The following is a 17,638-nucleotide window of genomic DNA, read 5'->3' on the forward strand; positions in this document are numbered from 1 at the left end:
CTTACCGGATGGTGAGAAGGTGTAACACGGCACCAGGGTTTTAGGGGAAAAGAAGCCTTTTAGGACCGTTCTGAGGCAACGTTGGTCCCAGGAATCTGTGACTCTGCCACCATATGTGATCTCACCTGGGCATACACACTCACATTTCATCTAGTTCATCAATTATTTGACACAATTATAAACAAAAAACAGCCTTCCATCAGTGCACTCTGTATATAATCATATACCACTTCACAAATTGATCCCCTCGTGACTCAAGATCCTCATTCGACTTGTGATAGAGCAGAGGGAATTGAAGCCCCGCTGTCTTCAGGCATAAAAGCCGACTATCGTACACCCTGGACTGAACAATGTCAGTGCCCTATATCATAAATATAAAAACTGAGTTCTAATTAATCGAAATAGTTTCATAAGTTTAGTACATGGTGAATGAGGTGACATTGTTATGTGAGGAAAAATTGAATCAAAACAACACGTGTCTCACGATGCAGCTTCAAGGTCAAACCTTTGAAACACAGTTATTGTGATACAGTCATGCATTAGGGTTCACCTACTTGTAATGTACGTCAGAGCATCCCAGGGAATAGTCTCATTTTTGCAGTAAAGGTCGAGGTTGAGCAGAGCACACTCCCTGTCACTGTCACTGAACTCGTAGGGAATGTTCCAACCAAGAGGACCAAACTTTTTGCGCTCCTGAAGCACAAATAAAAACCGTAAAAACGTAAAGGTATAAAAATATACCAAAGCACATCAAAAAAAGACTATGTAATTCAATCTTTTTTTTGTTTTTTGAACCTGAATGACTGCATGAAAAAAACAGATTCCAAAGACCATCTTCTTCCACTCCAGGCCCAGGGTGTGGTCCTCAAAGAAATCGTTGGAGATCTCTGTGAAGGCTCGACGAATGTTGGCACGCAGACCTTTAGGGGGTTCGTTTGTCACCTTGCCGGATCAAACACAACCAAAGAGAATCAAAAATTACATAATCAATATTTGGTTCCGAATCATAAATTGTCGTGTATGACTTTTACGATGTCATCAGAAAAAAAGAAACAATATATACAGTGGGTAAACATGGCAGTTATTGACATGCTTGAATGTAGATGGGATGAAAATGTTTTCCACTTTCGTTTTCTCTCTGATGCACTTAAAATTGATGCTGATATTTACCTTGACAGAGTTTTGTAGCACTGTTACTGGAAACACTTTAGTAGGCATGGAACTGAGAAACAAGCGGAAGTTCTCATGGATGGACGTTTCTGCGTAGCCAAAGAATGCCTCATTCAATATACAAATGATACATTACAAGATGAATAACTTAAGTGTGGTGACACATCTGTCATTGTATTTCATGGAGAACTAGAAGTAAAGAGTGTGATTGTTCAAGTTCACAATGTCCATTTGGAAAACAGCAAGTTCAAATAAAACATCAATTGACAAGGCTGTATGTATAAAGTTACACAAATGTGTGTGTGAGATTTTTTTATTTATTTATTTTTACCAGGCTCTGCAAAGGTCTTGATGATCTCCTCCATAGGGAGCATCCACGAGACTGCTAAATGACAGTTTTGTAAGAAAACCCAGCCTCCATCCTCTAATGCAGATTTAATCATTTTCTCTGCTATGGGCCCCTGTCCTTGACCCAGGGAAATGGACTCAACTCTAAGGATTACAGAAAAAAGATTATTTCAATATGAGGTTTTCTCTACTCTTTACCATTTCAAAATTCAAGTTTATTGCATCACATGTTTTAAGCCTTTGAAATGTAATTTAGGTCATTTGTTTCTACACAAATATTATTGAAAGAAAACTCACCGCAGTGGCCACAGAAATAACATGAATTTATATTAATAAATCAAAACTACATAATAATTACCAGATGGGATCAGATATTGCCTTTATTAAATTGTGGTTTGACAGAATTATTTTAAAAAATCATACTCATAAAACAGGTTAGGATAAAAACAACTGTATAGCTAGAAAAGACTGAAAATTATGTGTCCATTATTCAGGGAAACTGCGTTTCTCTTAAAATCACAATCTGTTAAGGGCATCACACATTTTATCCAAGCATTTTTCGTGAGTTTGTTTTAAAATAATGTTTGTTAAACCACAATACAAAAGTAAGGTGTGATTTTAATGTGCAAGGATTTAATGTCTCTGCTATTGACATGGTTACAGATAAGTCATCTACAAATCCAATTGATTTATCTTTTACACGTTCTTACCTTTCAAGACAACCCCTCTCTTTTGCAAAACGCTGGAAGGCACCCATAGGGTCTGATCCAGTACTAAGGATGAAGACCAATGGCGTAGATGAGGACATGTCATTGTAGAGATTAGCCAAATCAATGGGAGGGTTTTCCACAAACTGCTTCCCCAAGCTGACAATCACAAACTCTGTTGCTGCGAAAACAACCTGAAAAAGGAGGAATGATAGAATTTACACAGTATTTAATCTCGATATTATTTTGGTTAGCATGGCTTCAAATGATATACAGTACTACAGGAAGACCGGCTCTCGGCTGGGTGCAAATCCATATACTGCAGTCCATTAACTGGTTGACAAATAAAACTTAATTGAGTGCAACTACAGAAATTGAATGCGAAGAACGCAAAACAGCCTTCTCTCAAACAAGGCTAGTCTAGATCTTGTAATGGACGTTTTATTTTTTCCAAGGATGTTACATTTTGAGGATCATTAAGATTAAACACACAGAATCAAGTGTTTACTTTTCTTCAGGATCTTTTTGAAAGATGTAAGTACCTTGAAAAAGCTGATTATGTGTTCATTTGAAAGGTCAGAAATGAATGAGCCGGTTTTATTTCAAATATATACAAAAAAAAAAGAAGAGATTCACTAAATTAGAGTCCAGCAGTCCACATAACTTCTCCCAAGTGACATGAGGCGTAAACTGTTTTTAATGACACGATGATCATTACGTATTGATAACCTACCTTCTCTTCCATGAAACTCTTGATAAGGACCAGCTTTTGGAAGGAACTCAGCCTTTCATTCCAGTAGCCTCGGATTCCACTCTTTTGCTTCCCCTCTTCTGACAGGTCAAGAGGTGGCAACTGTGACACATAGCCCTCCCAAGTTTCTGGATTAAATGATGTCTCAAAACTTCCTAACAAAAGTGACAGAGACTTGTTAATAACCTAAATTTACAGATTTTCACAGCAAAGGCAAACAAATTACAGAAGCTGATTGAGTCAGTAGCTGGGGTGCACGTTTACCGAGCTGAACGTGGATGTGTGTTGCAATGATTTCTTTGGAGAGGCCCTTGAAGCAGGGCAGCGACTGTTCCAGTTCACAAGATGTCTCCCAGTGATAATCACTTAGCCACGGGACATCTGGCGGGTCTGCAAAGTCCTATGAGATACGAGACGATTACAAGACTGGGTGGGTGGGGGGTCTGGCTGACTAATACATTTAAAGTAAATGCAAAGTATATCACAAAAGAAGTGATGGTGATAGATGCAGGTAAAAGACAACACCAGCCACAAACGAGAAACATAAAAGAAATCACACTTAGAATGACATTCAGCTCGTATCCCCAAACCTGCTTTCATTGCATAAAATGAGCAGACAAATGCATTACTCCCAGACCAAGTTGTATTGTGTCCAAATCCAAAGAGAAACAATCAGCAGAGCTCCTTTTACTAGTCACTCTGTATTTCTGCTCACTAGCTGCAAGTAGATAATGGTCTGGGGTTAATTGGGAGTCAAAATGATCTTACAAATGTACCCTTCTTCAATTATGAGGGTGGACACGGAAGCTTTTACTACCAGGGGAGAAGGGAGTGACGTCCAAGTTCTAAGATTTTATAAATATGAACACAATACTGGGAAGTAATTATTTCTTTGTACAGTCTGGTGACCCCTGGTGAGTCAAAACAAAATACAGTAATAATATTTTTAAATACAGAAAATCTTCTGTTTAGGAATTTTCTCAAGTAAAGTCTTAATCAGATTCATGAAAGAGTCTCCAAACAGCAGAATAGTTGGCATGTGTGACAGCAAATCAATTTGCTTGTAAATTCAAGTTGCCTCTAGCTCTCCTCATTAGCATAGCAAATTTATTTGTCGTGCCATCCACAACAGACGCCTGAGCGGGACTGACAAGAGGCATTAAATCTAAGGCAGCATCATCACTTCAACAACACAAAAAATTATGTGATGGAAAAACGGACACTCCAAATTGCCCTTAGGTGTGATTGTGACTATGAATGGCCATTTGTCTTTGTGTGCCCTATAATTGACTGGCAACCAGTCCATGGTGTCCCCTGCCTACCGCCAAAAGACGGCTGGAAAAGGCACCAGCAAGTCAGCACCATTAGTGAGGATAAGCGACTAAAATAATACATTGATGGAAAATGTTGATTTTTTTTGCCGGATGAACCCCCGATTTTTTTTTTTTTTTAATTAAACAATAATATTATGGCACAACACATTATTTTTCGTAGTATTTTTTATGTTTAGTGCATTGATGCCCTTTTATTCTGTTTGGAATGTCTGACTGCATTTGAATGCATCATACGTCTCCCCCTCACGTTAGCAGCTAGCAGAGACTTTTGCCATATCATAAAATGTCAACGTAACTGATAAACGGTTTCTTAGTGTCCTTAATAAACAATAGAATATAATTCTTTAATGGCGGTGTCTTGGTTGCTAGAAAATGTGATGGCAATATTTTCAGATAAATGAATCGTGAGAGGGAGTGAGACTAATCAAAGTGCAACCACTGCTTGGAAAAAAAAATACAAAATAAAACCCTAATTAGTCTATTGCACTGATGTCCATGTATTGTGTGTTTATTTTGCAGTTGACCTGTGCATTGATGGTGTGTTTCTTTCTGTTGGTGTGCATAAAATAAACATAAACATGACGATAAAATAAAAAATAAATCCAGGCATGTTTTGAAGTATGTGCATTATTAAAAGAATGTTTTTCCCTTGTAGCCAAAATCTTACCATACATGGGGCTTAAAAGATACAAGCGGGTTTCTCTCCTCTTCCACTTCACATGACTAATCCTACTCTTCCTCTGACAGCGAATTTGCGTTGTGAAATAAAGATGGAGCCTTAACAAAAATGCATTTTCTTCTCTCAGCAAACGACGAACCATGTGGCAATTGATTAATACGGCTCACAGTTGAAGTCTAACGAAACCTGGCACTTTAGACACACAAATGAACTGACTTTCAGTTTAGCAATTCCACGTGCGTACACTAGGCGCAAAGTCCAACATTTGCATGGAAAATAGTGATGCAAAACTGCTTATTTTGAGTCTTGCAACCTAAATAACAGTTTAGAGAAAAGACTGTTGTCACATGTTGATGTTGACAATAGGCCTGAGGCTTACACACAATAACCAGCTAAATGTTTGAAAGGACTGCAACATCAATGAAACACGTTCAAACTGTTACACCAGCTACCCTCTACCTTTATCATTTCTCCAGTGGCACATAGAAGTCAACAGAGGAAGCAAAAGCTGTACTGGGCCACAATCCATCAGAAAACCACATAATATGCATACTCGTTAAGCTTTCAACACGATGTTAACAAGCGCATTTCAAGATCCAAAATGCAATAGCTCACTGTAGAGCTGGATTTTCAACTTTATGCAAATGAAAAAGCTAGGGGAATATAGTTCTTCAACTTTGACTATCAGTACTGTGACCTCCACAAGTTCACGCTTCACAACCTCAGTAAGAGCTTCAAAAGGTTAGAGGAGATGGACTATGGGAAGTTGGATCAGAGAAATCTTTCCCACTAAATCTCATGAGGAAGGAGGCATCACCTCATTATGAGCTGAGACAATTTGGCAATTAATGTCATTTCATTTCCTTGTGTTAGCATGTTACCTATGGAAACTGGCACATTATTTTTGATTTTCTGACTGAAATTTAATATTTTTTTTCTTCTTTCTGTTTGCGCTCTAAAGCATTTAACAAATGCATTTCAATACCCCCCCCCCAAACACGCACATATTTCCATTTTCTGTTCATCATGAGAATACTTTGAAACCAAATTGGATGAAATATCTTCTCTGATTAAGCATTTATGGCAGAAATGAGCTGTTATTGCTACAATCCAGGCAGACGGTTTGACAGAATGTCTTGCAATCTACTGCCCTCATTAGTCATACTCATATTTTTTTTTTCTTGTCCTCAACTGGACACTGAGTCAGCCTATCTATTTTAAATGAAGACCCTAAAATCGCAGGTTTTTCAACAATCTATTTTAAGCGTAATGCCATTCGCCAGCCAACCTTTTCCATGCCTGCAGTAGACCGAATGAAGTTCTGCCATTCTGCCTCGGAGATGTCACCATGGTGCTTCAGGATCTCAACACACAACATGAAGCTGTAGATGAGCTTGTGCTGCTCGAAGAGGCCCCGGGAAACATTTATGTAGGAATTGAGTAAGATCTGGTCCAGTAGGATCTGGAGACGCTCTTGCAAAATATCACTCTTTTCAGAGGTCTCAATTGTGGTGTTGAAGAGCTGCAGATGGCAGGATAAAGAAAGATGAAACAAAATTACAAACGTCTTTGCTCATCACATGATACTAATCCAAGTTTTTTTATGGCTTCATTAACAGCAAATTCTGTCTTTCTCACTTGTTTAAAGTATTTGAGTGAAAACTGGTACATTGGGTCAATCTCAGAGAGACTGGCGATGACAAAAAACAGGACAGAGCCTCGGGTGGCTACAGATCGGTAACCCTCTCTTGCATTATTGATCATGAGCTCGGTGGCCTCAGCCTCTTCCAGTCGTTGCTTTATAGCTGCTGATGTCACCTGAGGAATGTAAAAAACACGAATGAAAAAAACATAGGAGCAGAATTATAAAACAGTGACGAGCACACACAATGAAACATTGTGGCGGATTTCTCCAATATCTCCTACTTAACCCATATGAGTTTGACATCAAAAGATACATCTGACAAGAAATCAACTCAATTTGTGAATTTATTAGAAGGTAGAGCTGTGGGACACTTGATATTTTGGAAATGATCCATAGCAAGTAAATACTGCTGCCAGTAGCACAATACAGATACCAAGTACTTTTAGGTTCATATACTATTGTAGTATTTTGACTCATTTGTCCCATTAACATATATTTTTTTATATCATTATGTTTTCTTGTTGAAGTCTTATCCGTGTCAAAATATTATTACACAATAATAATGCCTCACTTCTATGTAGCCCTTTTCTGGACACTCAAAGATGCCTTACAATGGATACATTATTCATGCACTCAAAAATTCATACATTGGTGGTACTATGTGATGTAGCCCCAGCTGCCAGTTTGCGCCAACAGCCCCTTCGATCGCCGCTGGAGGCAAGGTAGGTGTGTCTTGCCCAAGGACACAGTAAGACATCACTCGGACATAGCAGGATTTGAACAGCGGAATCTTTGGTGACCTATTCCACTGCCTGAGCAATGGCCACCCCAATTTTTATATATATATATATATATATTTTACATTAAGTTGAGCTTTAAATTTAGTTTTATATTGTTTTTAGTCATACTAACAGTAGCATGACTAAAAATCTATGCATAAAACAAATAAGGAATATACAGAGGCAGATTTAATGAAGACTATACTCAGATGAAACCTGAAACTGGAATTAAAAATGTTTAAAAATAAATAGATAAATCAACAAACTGTGCTCCAAAATAGTATTAAATGAAACTGAAAATACAAAAGATTGTAACTTGTGGCAGGTCGGCAAATATATCCCATGCGCATGCACTAAAAGGGGATTGCATGAGGGACCTGTGAGGAACAAAAATATATAAATAATACATAAATAAAGGAAAGGATCGACACTATCTCTGTCATATCAATACAATATTGTTATCGACTTTAGTCCTGATTCTACTGATAGTTAGATAGATCTGCACAGCCCTATTCCAGGTATGTGACGTCTGAGCATGTTGAATGGAGAGGAGAAATGATGGGGACCCAAACATGCAGGAAACTGAGAGGGATGTAGCTCAAAGCAAAAAAGGTTTGATTAAAAGGATCAACAGGAAGAAAAACATTAGAAGGTAACAACAAAAAACTTGAAACAGACAACCTCACAGGAGGCAGCAGGGAACGGATACAGGATGGTAGGAACTAACTCGGGGAAGATGGTGGACTCGGACAGAATGACAGCAAGACAATGACCCGACAAACGACTGAAACAAAACTGGGGCTTTAAGAGACAGACAGGAGGGGAACAGTGACCTGAACTAGAAACATAAGCACAACCCCAAAACAACAAAAACCCACAACAACAAAATCCTGACTGATCATGGCAAGGTACTTAATTTATAATTGGGTACTACTTGAATATATACAAATTCTAATTGTGAGGGATCAAAAATTGAATTTGAAATCAAAACCAAATCTGTTCGGTGTGCAGGGGGGAAAATACAATGGGCATTACTAATCCAATAGTTGTAGAATAAGATTGATGAAATGATCGATAACGTAACATCACATTTTACATCAAAATACTTAAGGTGTCTGAGATTTACCTTTGATTCCTGAAGAGTGGTAACAAGTTCCTCATTATCAAGTATGTTTCCCTCAGATGTGAAGAGAAGCTTCAGAATGCGATCCTCTATGTTCTTTAACTGGATCCGGTCATTATTGATGCGGACAACCAGATCGTTTCTCTGCTCTTCCAAGTGTGGACTTTCTAGGCACACCACATCTCTGAGAAGAGAAAGTTTGAAGAAAAATGGGGACTGTGATGGTGATGGACGATTTACAGCTGCAAACTGTTTTGTGTGTGTGTGTGTTGTGTTGTACCCAAGCAGTTGATCCTCTAAGCCAGACCTTGTCACAGTAAAGTTGATGATTGTTACTTTGATGCACACCTGTGCAGTAAAAACTTATTGAAAAATTAATACAACAACAACAAAATGCTATTGCTACGTCACAATTGTGAGTATAATGAATGAAAATATGTCAAATTGTGAGAAAAGGTGCTGTCACTACCTCTGGTAAGTAATGTGGATTGGCCAATTTAGTTGTCATATAAAACCGAAAATTTTTGTCATAATCAATATCTGAGTCTCCAAGTCTGATCAAAGTCCGTCCGCCCATCACAAATGTCTGCTTCAGCAAAACAGGCTCCAGAGCAGGATCCAGGTTCTCCTTTAACTACACATACAGAAGAAAACACAAAGCGTAGACGTGTCAAGTTTTACTGCTCCTCAAGATCATGACTGCAGTTTGAAGAGGCGTTTTTTAAAAGGAGAATTTTGTGTAGGATAAGCCATATTTTTCTGGATGGCAGATGGTAGTTATTCTTTGTGATCATTGCACATGTGCAGTGTGATTCAGAAGTATTTGGAAATTGAGTTGTGATTTTCAGAGCCGAGAGCATAGCCTCCAGACCTGACTTCTTGTTTTCATTTTCTTTCATCGGACACATCTTCAGTGCTTTATAATTAGCCTGCATGAGTTGTAATTTTGTCAATGACATTTGTTTTACTTCAATTGCTTTGCGAATCTTAAAACATGTCCATCTGTAAAGCGACATAAATAATCATGCGCAATTATGGTCATCTAAGTGTGACATGAAAGTTGAACATGGTGTGTTTTTACCTCCTCCAGCAGAACAGGCATGCCCATTCGAATGGCATTTTCTAGCTTGTGAAGAAAGTTTGGGTCAGTGAGCTTGATCACCTTTAGACCATTTTTGCCCTCCTTTGAGCGTATCCATCGGTTAGCCTAATGAAGAAAGAATGGGCTATATTTAACAAGGCATGTTTGAACGTGGAATATTATGCTAACAGAAATTCTACTCGGACAGTATTTCAGCCGGTGAAACTTCCACATGCTTCATTGTCAGTGGACATTTTAAAATCATTTGTAGTATAATCTTGTATAAACATTTGTAAGTCTATATTTGTACATAAAACAATTATTCTGGCACCATGTCTCCGCTATGATCTACTGTATTATTTCCAGTTACTATTTAATTGAAAATGAGCACGGAAACATGAGCTGCTCTAAAGTAAACACAATGAACACATTTGACTTTTCATGTGCTATTAGGCGAGTCTTAATTAATAAACACTTTTCAGTCAATAATACTTTATATGCTAGGTTAGGGACACTTAGATCCTCCACCTGATCCTGGGGGTCAATCATGAGAGGCCAGCGGCGACCCTCATTCACCAGTATTCCATTTTCTGTGGAGACTGTGTCTCGGGGTAGACCTTCGTTATTCCATTGTTGAATGACATACGGGTCACCCAGAATGTTGATAAGGCTGAAGCTGCAACTTATGGGGATCTTCAGGTTCTGGCACTGTATTATCCACTCATCAACAAGCTGAAGAAAAATGGAAGATGTGAAAACTTGAATACATTTACTTAAATTTGACCACAGATGATTTCATTTCCATAGTTACATTTTTGTATGTTATTGTGTTGGTCTATTTCACAAGTCTTGGGACTTTCTGGGCTAATCTGGGATGGAAATGTGTGTAACTGGACAATGTTTTCCTTGAATACTTGTCAGTCAGAAATCGGGTGAAATTGGAATCACCAACTTTAAGTATAACTCAAGAGAACCAGAAAATACACTAAAAACAAAATAAGCATGCATGGACTACAGAGACGGCAGAATCCCATACACATCAGTGCTTACTACGTACAAGGGTATTATGGTATGAACTTGCGAACACACAATAGTTTTTGTTTGATAATGATGTTTTTAGAATAGTGAGAAGCCACACTCACAATGATCTGATTAATTGCTCAGCCCTAGTGTGGTCTATAGTACTGTATGTTCAACTGGGCTCTTGTCTTACCGTGGCTGCCAGTACCTTTGCAAATCTCTCTCTTGACAACAGTTTACACAAGCACCCGTCATCATATTCTTGATACGCAAGGCAAACAGTGGCATGCATGCACACATGCATATATACATAATATAACATGACATTGTCCTAAACCAAATCATTTTTCTCCCAATTTTGATCAGGTGAAAGTCTTGTACCTGGCAGAGCCCTGATCTTTTCTCTCCATTCCGATCAGCTGAAAATTTTGTGACGTACATGGCCCGATTTCCAATCACGTAATCAGGATCTGGACATCCCTAGTACATAATGTGTGTGCATGCATAGATACAGTACATACTACAATTTGCAATGTGCAGAGTAACGTATGTATTGTGTAAAACACAGTTGTTTTCAAAGTTGTCCATATTCTAAGTGACACGAACAAACTCTGAGACTCTTCCTACCAATTTTCTGTAGTGAGAGGTGAATGCTCCATAGTAGGCCACACATGCAGCAGCGATGAAGACATTGCCTACAACGTCGATGATCTGTTGATTAAATGTGGCAACACTTTGCTCCCAGCGCACTTGCTCATCTCCTAAAGCGGATGTTAGCTTCCCCGCTCTGGTCAACCGAGCCTGTGTCACTGCCATGGTGTTAACTGTGCAAAAATAAGTCAAATAACGGAAAAAATTTAAAAAAAAAAATAGTCCTAACACATATACAGCAAGGCAAAAATGTGTCTTATTTTACATTCGGGAGTCCATTCCAGAACTAATCTTGGAGGGTTTTAGTTTCATACAGGTATAGAGGACATGACACCCACCCAATTCTTGCTTTTCGTTAAGGCTGCTGTCATATGATTCCTGGAGAATCCTAATCTTGTCTTCCACACTCTGGAGCAGTCGTTGTTTATCCTTCAGCGTTGCCATCGTGATTTCCAGCTCCGCCTATATTGAATGTGTTAATAATTGAGTATGCATGAACAGTGGACTGTGAGAGAAGTTGAAACTAATTAGGCTTGCCTGCACTATACTGTATTTATAATCTACTGTAGTGAGAGTACTATATAAAGAAAGATGTATTGTGTTGTATTGTATTGTAGATTGCTAACCTGCGCCTTGGCAAATGCTTCTCTCTTTGGACCAACTTCCTTGAGGATTTTGGAGTATATGTCCATAGCCCTAACCCACATACACATAGATTTGCATGCTTTGGAAACTTTCTCCACCTGAAAGTTTAACATAAATATAAATGCATAAAGCGAGTGATGAAATCTGTCCAACAAAATTTGTACGGGAACATTTTAATGACATGTATGTAACCCAGAAACCATAAATTATCTTCATTCCATCTGTGTCAAGTGCAAATAATGCATTAAGTAACACAAAAAATAATCCGTGACTAAAAATGGAAACAGACCTTCTCCGGTATGAAGTCCGGGTTGTTAATGTATTTCTGCAGTTTTGACAGGACCTGAGGCTTAATATTGTCCTTGTCGTAGTCAGTCAGAAATCGGGTGAAATTGGAATCACCCAGTAACTTTTTGGCATTAGCCCAGTCTGGTCTGTGCAAAGAAAAACAATAAACTCAGAAACAAATTCAAAACGTGCTAGTCCCAATGTATGAGATAGATTGAAGTGGTAAACCTCTTAAGATATATATATATATATATATATATATATATATATATATATATATATATATATATATATATATATATATATATATATATATATATATATATATATATAGTCTTAAGAGGTTTACACAGTACAGTATACTGTAATTTACCATCATACACAATTTTTGGATAAGCAATATTTTGATATCAACAAAAGAATTTAGAGTGAACACACTGCCCTTCTAAATATTTTAAAAAGACTGCACACTCTCTCATATTTTATAAAAAAGACAAAAAGAGTGGAACAATACAAGAAACTGAAACAACACAGTAGCTATAAATTGCACAAAGGTGTCATTTTTCCATTTCATTTGTTACCCCGTAAAGGTTTTTTAGTTCTCTTGTCATAATATTTTTTTTACTGGGATTTAGCTCTTGTTTTTGAAAGCAAGAGAGAGCAGCACACAGACTTGCAGTTGAGTAGGATGCAGACAGCTTCCATGACAGTCATGACCATGTCAGGAGGTTTGGTGAACACTTTGAGTTCCGAAATGTCAGCCTTGTCCAGAGCATTAAGAGCCTGGTTAGCACCCTCCAGAGCAGGCAGGGCCTCATTCAGGTCTCTTTGGGTATCGTCGGCAATCGCCTGAGTATCTTCAGCCTTGACCTTTGCAATTGCCTCTTCTTCTTTCACAATTCTACGTGTCTGAAAGGTACAAACGATACATGCATCAAATAAAAAAAAAGCCTGGGATTTATTACAACAATTTTTTATATTTCAAGGGCGAAATACCTCATCGGCACTCTCTTGGTCAATGGACAATTTTTCCATTAAAGCATCAACATCAATGCTTTTCTGTTTGAGAAGTGGCTCCAAAGCAGAAAGGTCTACTTTCATCGTGGCCACAAGCTCATTGGTCTCCAGGAGCTTGGTCAGACCACTCTTCACTCGATCCCTTGCCTATATTATATGTGGATAATTGAGATGATATTCTATTAGAGTAGCATTGACTGAAACATACAGTAACACTATTTTCTCCACACATTTTTTTCATTGTTTTTTAAAATTTTTTGGCTTTGGCTTACAAGCACTAGCTGTTTTCTCTTGTTGTCCAGCATGGACAGATACAGGTTGATAAGTTCCAAGTAAGAGGTAGGCGTGGTGTAATATCGACGTCTCAGTTCTAAGTAGAACCTCTCAGCCATGAGAGAAACGCTGACATGTGTCTCCACACATAAATCTGAGAAGCTCTGCTTGAGTTCGTCCGAACCAAAGTCCACATTGTGGAAAAAGGCCTGGGAGACAGAAAGCAGGGCCTCACGAGGCCACTGGTGGAAAAAAATGTAGAATAGAAGAAAATCAGCTATAAGGGAATGACACAATTCAGGAGCTGTTTATACACAGGGAAGCTTGAAGCGAAAGTCGAAAAGTTGGCACTTTGGTTAAAAAGGTAACATTTGTTTTTTCAATAATTTTATTAAATTTAAGAAGGATACCTTTTTAGGTATACCTATACAATGTTTTACAGTTAGTGATCTTATTTACAGTCACAACGTCATGTGAGGGAGGCTGAAATCTTTTGTCTTTCCTAGAAGCATTGGCTTCACTGTTACTATGAATTCGGTCGCTGATAATGTTTCAAGGGTGGATCAGGTGTATACAGCAGCACTGCTTAAACTCAATCAGAACACAGTAAAATCCAAATTCAAATATAGTGAATAATAAATTGCCGTGGTCAGAAATTACAATGATTTGAACATACCTCTACAAACCAGTCAATGGTGCAGCAGTTGACCAGCGAGGGGAACATGCGACAGCGGGACCTGAAGGCATCACCGACTGGACTCATACACAGAACAATATGCAGCTTCTCGCGTACACGAGAAATAAAGAATTGAAACACCTGAAGAACACAAACACACAGCATGTTTGACACAGCCACATTGTCACAGTGCCAGGCATGATATCAAATCATCCCCCCAATTATATTTAATCTCTCAATCTTTGTGTTCCAAAGCTGTCAACAACATTTGTGTTAGCGTTTCAAGTATGAACAGCAATTGAAATCAAATCAAAATATGCATTGAACCATTTCGGCAATGTAAATTGTTAGAGACAATATTATGCTCATAGGTGGTGTTGGAATCTCTGCTCAGAGCTGTGTATAGTGCTTGGACCAAAAATACTTAAAATGTCACCCAAACAGTTTCACTATATGATCTCTTGACATGATTTTATAAAGCAAATGCAATCTCTTGAGAAGTGTTATGCTCAAACATTCACTGGTTTGTCACCCCTCGCTTAAAGCTATGCCTTTTATAGACAAATCTTTATATTCACCAACGTAGCTAAAAAATACACATTTCAGTTACGTTTACGAACATCCTGGGACCCCCCCCCCCCCCAATTCTGTCTATCATTACAGTCTATAGAACTGGTGTATGTGCAAGTGGAAATTCTATATTGTTCCATGCTAAAAGTCCCTTTCCCAGCCGACGTGAAATCAGCTGTGCATATAAATATAGTGAAGATAATAAATTCTACTCAAGAATTAAGTCTGCACTATTTTTGATGTATTGTGTAATTTTTTTTATTAAGAAACCAAATAAGGACAGTATGTCTCTCCGATTGTTGCTTTTGATCCACAGGTCAAGCCTACAAACTCTTTGCGGAAGAGCTATGATTCTAGTAGTGCTTTTTTACTCACATCTGCGAGATGACATTGCGACTGTGCGACACACATCAACAAGACTACTAGTCTGAGATGACCATTTAAAATAATCCAAAGGAACATGATTGAAACGTTTGTCCCACAAGGGCATTTTCACTGTAATTAGTTTTGTAACTGTCAATTATCATCATTTTTTGTACTTTTATCTCTTGACTTCATTAATGAGTACTTGCATATGATCACCTCATCTCTGTTCTCCTCACTGATTCCAGCTTCTTTGGCTTTTGGGCGGGTTGCAGCTAGCACATGTTCCAGCTCATCTTTTTCAAAGAGGTTGGGCACTTCACCAGAGTTCAACATGTTGTTGATATCCTCCAAAAACTCTTCCACAACAATCTAAAACATGCATGTAAAAAGAGACACTGCTCAAGACGTGCATTATTTATTGCTTTTTCATTTAGTCATACCTGAGTATCAGTAAACAGGAAGACTGTATCTTTCCTTTCCACCCCAGCCATCCTGTAGAGCCTCCTCAAGTCTTCGTGGAAGCTATCGTAGTTATAGCCACGACTCAACTCAATTTCAAAGCACTGGTACTCACAAATGTGGGATGCTAATCGTGTGAGTGACTGCTTGCCGGTGCCCCCGACTCCAACCAACAGGCCATTGCCCCGCTCCAGGCGAACCATGCGAGCGATTCTAGAAATTTCAACCAGCAAAAATCATTTGCGCAAAAGAACTGCAGCTGTCTTTCTTTAAATAAGTGTTAAGGAAGTACCTAGAAACATGTTCAATGGCATCCTGGAAAAATACCAGCTTGCTCTCTTTGGAATAAGTTGCATTGTAATCACACAAATAGTCCAGAAGAACAGTTTGGATTTTATCCAGGTCTGTAAGATCTTCATACTGACGTTCTTCCTTTTCCGCACCCACCTAAACCCATATAATGTTAAGATGTTTCTCTTTTACTTATTTGTTTACAATGGTCTGAAATGTTAACAAACACGTAACACAACAGAGCAAGACAGTAACAGTTATTTTTAATGCATTAGTAATTAAAAAAAAGTTCACGTTTGCAAGGCATTGAATTATGTTTAACTGTTAAAGTATAAAAAAAATATATCAGTAAAATATGTATATGTTGTGTCATGAAAATTCATTAATAAAAATAACTGTTCAACACCGTCTGAAATGGATTGAATCTGAATGCTGAGAGTCTGTGCAAAAAAATCATACCTTGATGAAGTCCCCAAATATGATGGGCTCATTCACAAAGTATGAGGGATTCAAGTTAATACCAAAATATTTGCCTGAATAAAAGAAAGAAAGAAATTTGTCAAGTATGAAAATAATGATGATCAAATCTTGATGTGTACATGTTTAAAACAAGCCTTATGCTAGTACATAAAGGACCACTGTTCTTACTTGCTGTCTCACAGACGATAGTGTTAAAATACTCTTTGTCTTGGCCATTGATGAGTCGATCATGGAAAACCCGTTGACATTCGTGGCAGAAAAGACGAAAGATCTGTGTTTTATCTCTCACTTGACTTGCTTCGCATTGCAGCATACCTTGAAATAGAGACAGTAGAGGGAGATTTCATGCGTGCACAAATATACATCGGATGCCAGATTATCCGTCTTTACCAGACTTTCACTATAACTTTTAATGACCTTGTATTTATTACCATTGTATTTGTGTTGTGTTTTTGTGTAAACTAATTGATCACATTTGTCAACAACTAATTTCTACAAAGTTTGTACCATTTACTTGAGTAAAATTTTGGAGTTAATTCAAAACATCAAATTAAAAATAGTATAATATTTTAAAGACTGTTGTAATGCTTTCTATGGTCATGGCTGCAAAGGTTTCCTGCATGCCAAACAGACGAGTTGACAGTCACATGCCTCCGATGTTGACCTAGGGCGGAGCCCATAGCTCACTAAACATGAACACAGAGAAGCAGAGCTTTCGCTTGAGATTCCGATTTATTACAATAGCGTTTCCCAGCGCTCTCTTTCATCCTCGCCGTATTCCTTCAGCTGCAGGTGTTGTAGTCAAATGTCCACAGATTGGACAAGACTGGCAGGGCAATCAGACAATCAGCTCACGGGCACTCCCACAAAGACACGTGATTGCCTCCCTGCGCGATATCGACCAATGAGGGCAGGAGTGGATTAAAATTCCTGGGCAGGATCGGATTACAACTCCTGCCCTCATTGGTTGATGTCAGACCAGGAGCAAATCATGTGTCTTGCAGTGATCGCCTCGCCAATAGCCTTAAAAACTGAACTGTTCAGCTGATGGGACACTCCTCATCATAAAAGACCCATAGGAGAGAGAAGCTCCACCAAACTACCAATCTTCCTCAGCACCACATGGAAACTTCTATCAAACATCATAAGAGCCAAGATGAGAAGGCAAACGGATCAATATATGAACAGAATAAATGGTAAAATAGACTTTCACTTATATCCACCCAGAATTCTCAAATCACTTTGCACTGACAAATTATTAACTAGTGCTGACACAGCATCAGTG

The 17,638-nt window shown here is 38.3% G+C and overlaps 1 protein-coding gene across 1 annotated transcript in view; it reads right to left on the reverse strand.

The window, feature by feature from the left end:
* dnah6 (dynein, axonemal, heavy chain 6) overlaps window positions 1-17,638 on the reverse strand; it is a 49,710-nt gene that overhangs the window by 8,912 nt on the left and 23,160 nt on the right. The window contains exons 46-73 of the mRNA XM_088407298.1: window positions 16,522-16,668; window positions 16,333-16,406; window positions 15,875-16,029; window positions 15,564-15,795; window positions 15,340-15,492; window positions 14,188-14,328; window positions 13,511-13,753; window positions 13,218-13,385; window positions 12,895-13,130; window positions 12,223-12,367; window positions 11,915-12,031; window positions 11,627-11,750; window positions 11,265-11,461; window positions 10,146-10,349; window positions 9,618-9,743; window positions 9,006-9,170; window positions 8,817-8,884; window positions 8,540-8,720; window positions 6,628-6,807; window positions 6,278-6,511; window positions 3,241-3,376; window positions 2,959-3,131; window positions 2,229-2,419; window positions 1,502-1,662; window positions 1,171-1,259; window positions 796-942; window positions 555-693; window positions 6-125 (exon numbers count right to left, since the gene is read on the reverse strand). Coding sequence (XP_088263424.1) covers window positions 6-125; window positions 555-693; window positions 796-942; window positions 1,171-1,259; window positions 1,502-1,662; window positions 2,229-2,419; window positions 2,959-3,131; window positions 3,241-3,376; window positions 6,278-6,511; window positions 6,628-6,807; window positions 8,540-8,720; window positions 8,817-8,884; window positions 9,006-9,170; window positions 9,618-9,743; window positions 10,146-10,349; window positions 11,265-11,461; window positions 11,627-11,750; window positions 11,915-12,031; window positions 12,223-12,367; window positions 12,895-13,130; window positions 13,218-13,385; window positions 13,511-13,753; window positions 14,188-14,328; window positions 15,340-15,492; window positions 15,564-15,795; window positions 15,875-16,029; window positions 16,333-16,406; window positions 16,522-16,668 — 4,446 coding nt within the window. The remainder of the gene's footprint in view (window positions 1-5; window positions 126-554; window positions 694-795; window positions 943-1,170; window positions 1,260-1,501; window positions 1,663-2,228; window positions 2,420-2,958; window positions 3,132-3,240; window positions 3,377-6,277; window positions 6,512-6,627; window positions 6,808-8,539; window positions 8,721-8,816; window positions 8,885-9,005; window positions 9,171-9,617; window positions 9,744-10,145; window positions 10,350-11,264; window positions 11,462-11,626; window positions 11,751-11,914; window positions 12,032-12,222; window positions 12,368-12,894; window positions 13,131-13,217; window positions 13,386-13,510; window positions 13,754-14,187; window positions 14,329-15,339; window positions 15,493-15,563; window positions 15,796-15,874; window positions 16,030-16,332; window positions 16,407-16,521; window positions 16,669-17,638) is intronic.

Source organism: Hippichthys cyanospilos, unplaced genomic scaffold (assembly GCF_059441005.1).
Source record: "Hippichthys cyanospilos isolate Australia breed blue-spotted pipefish unplaced genomic scaffold, RoL_Hcya_1.0 HiC_scaffold_74, whole genome shotgun sequence".
NCBI lineage: Eukaryota > Metazoa > Chordata > Actinopteri > Syngnathiformes > Syngnathidae > Hippichthys > Hippichthys cyanospilos.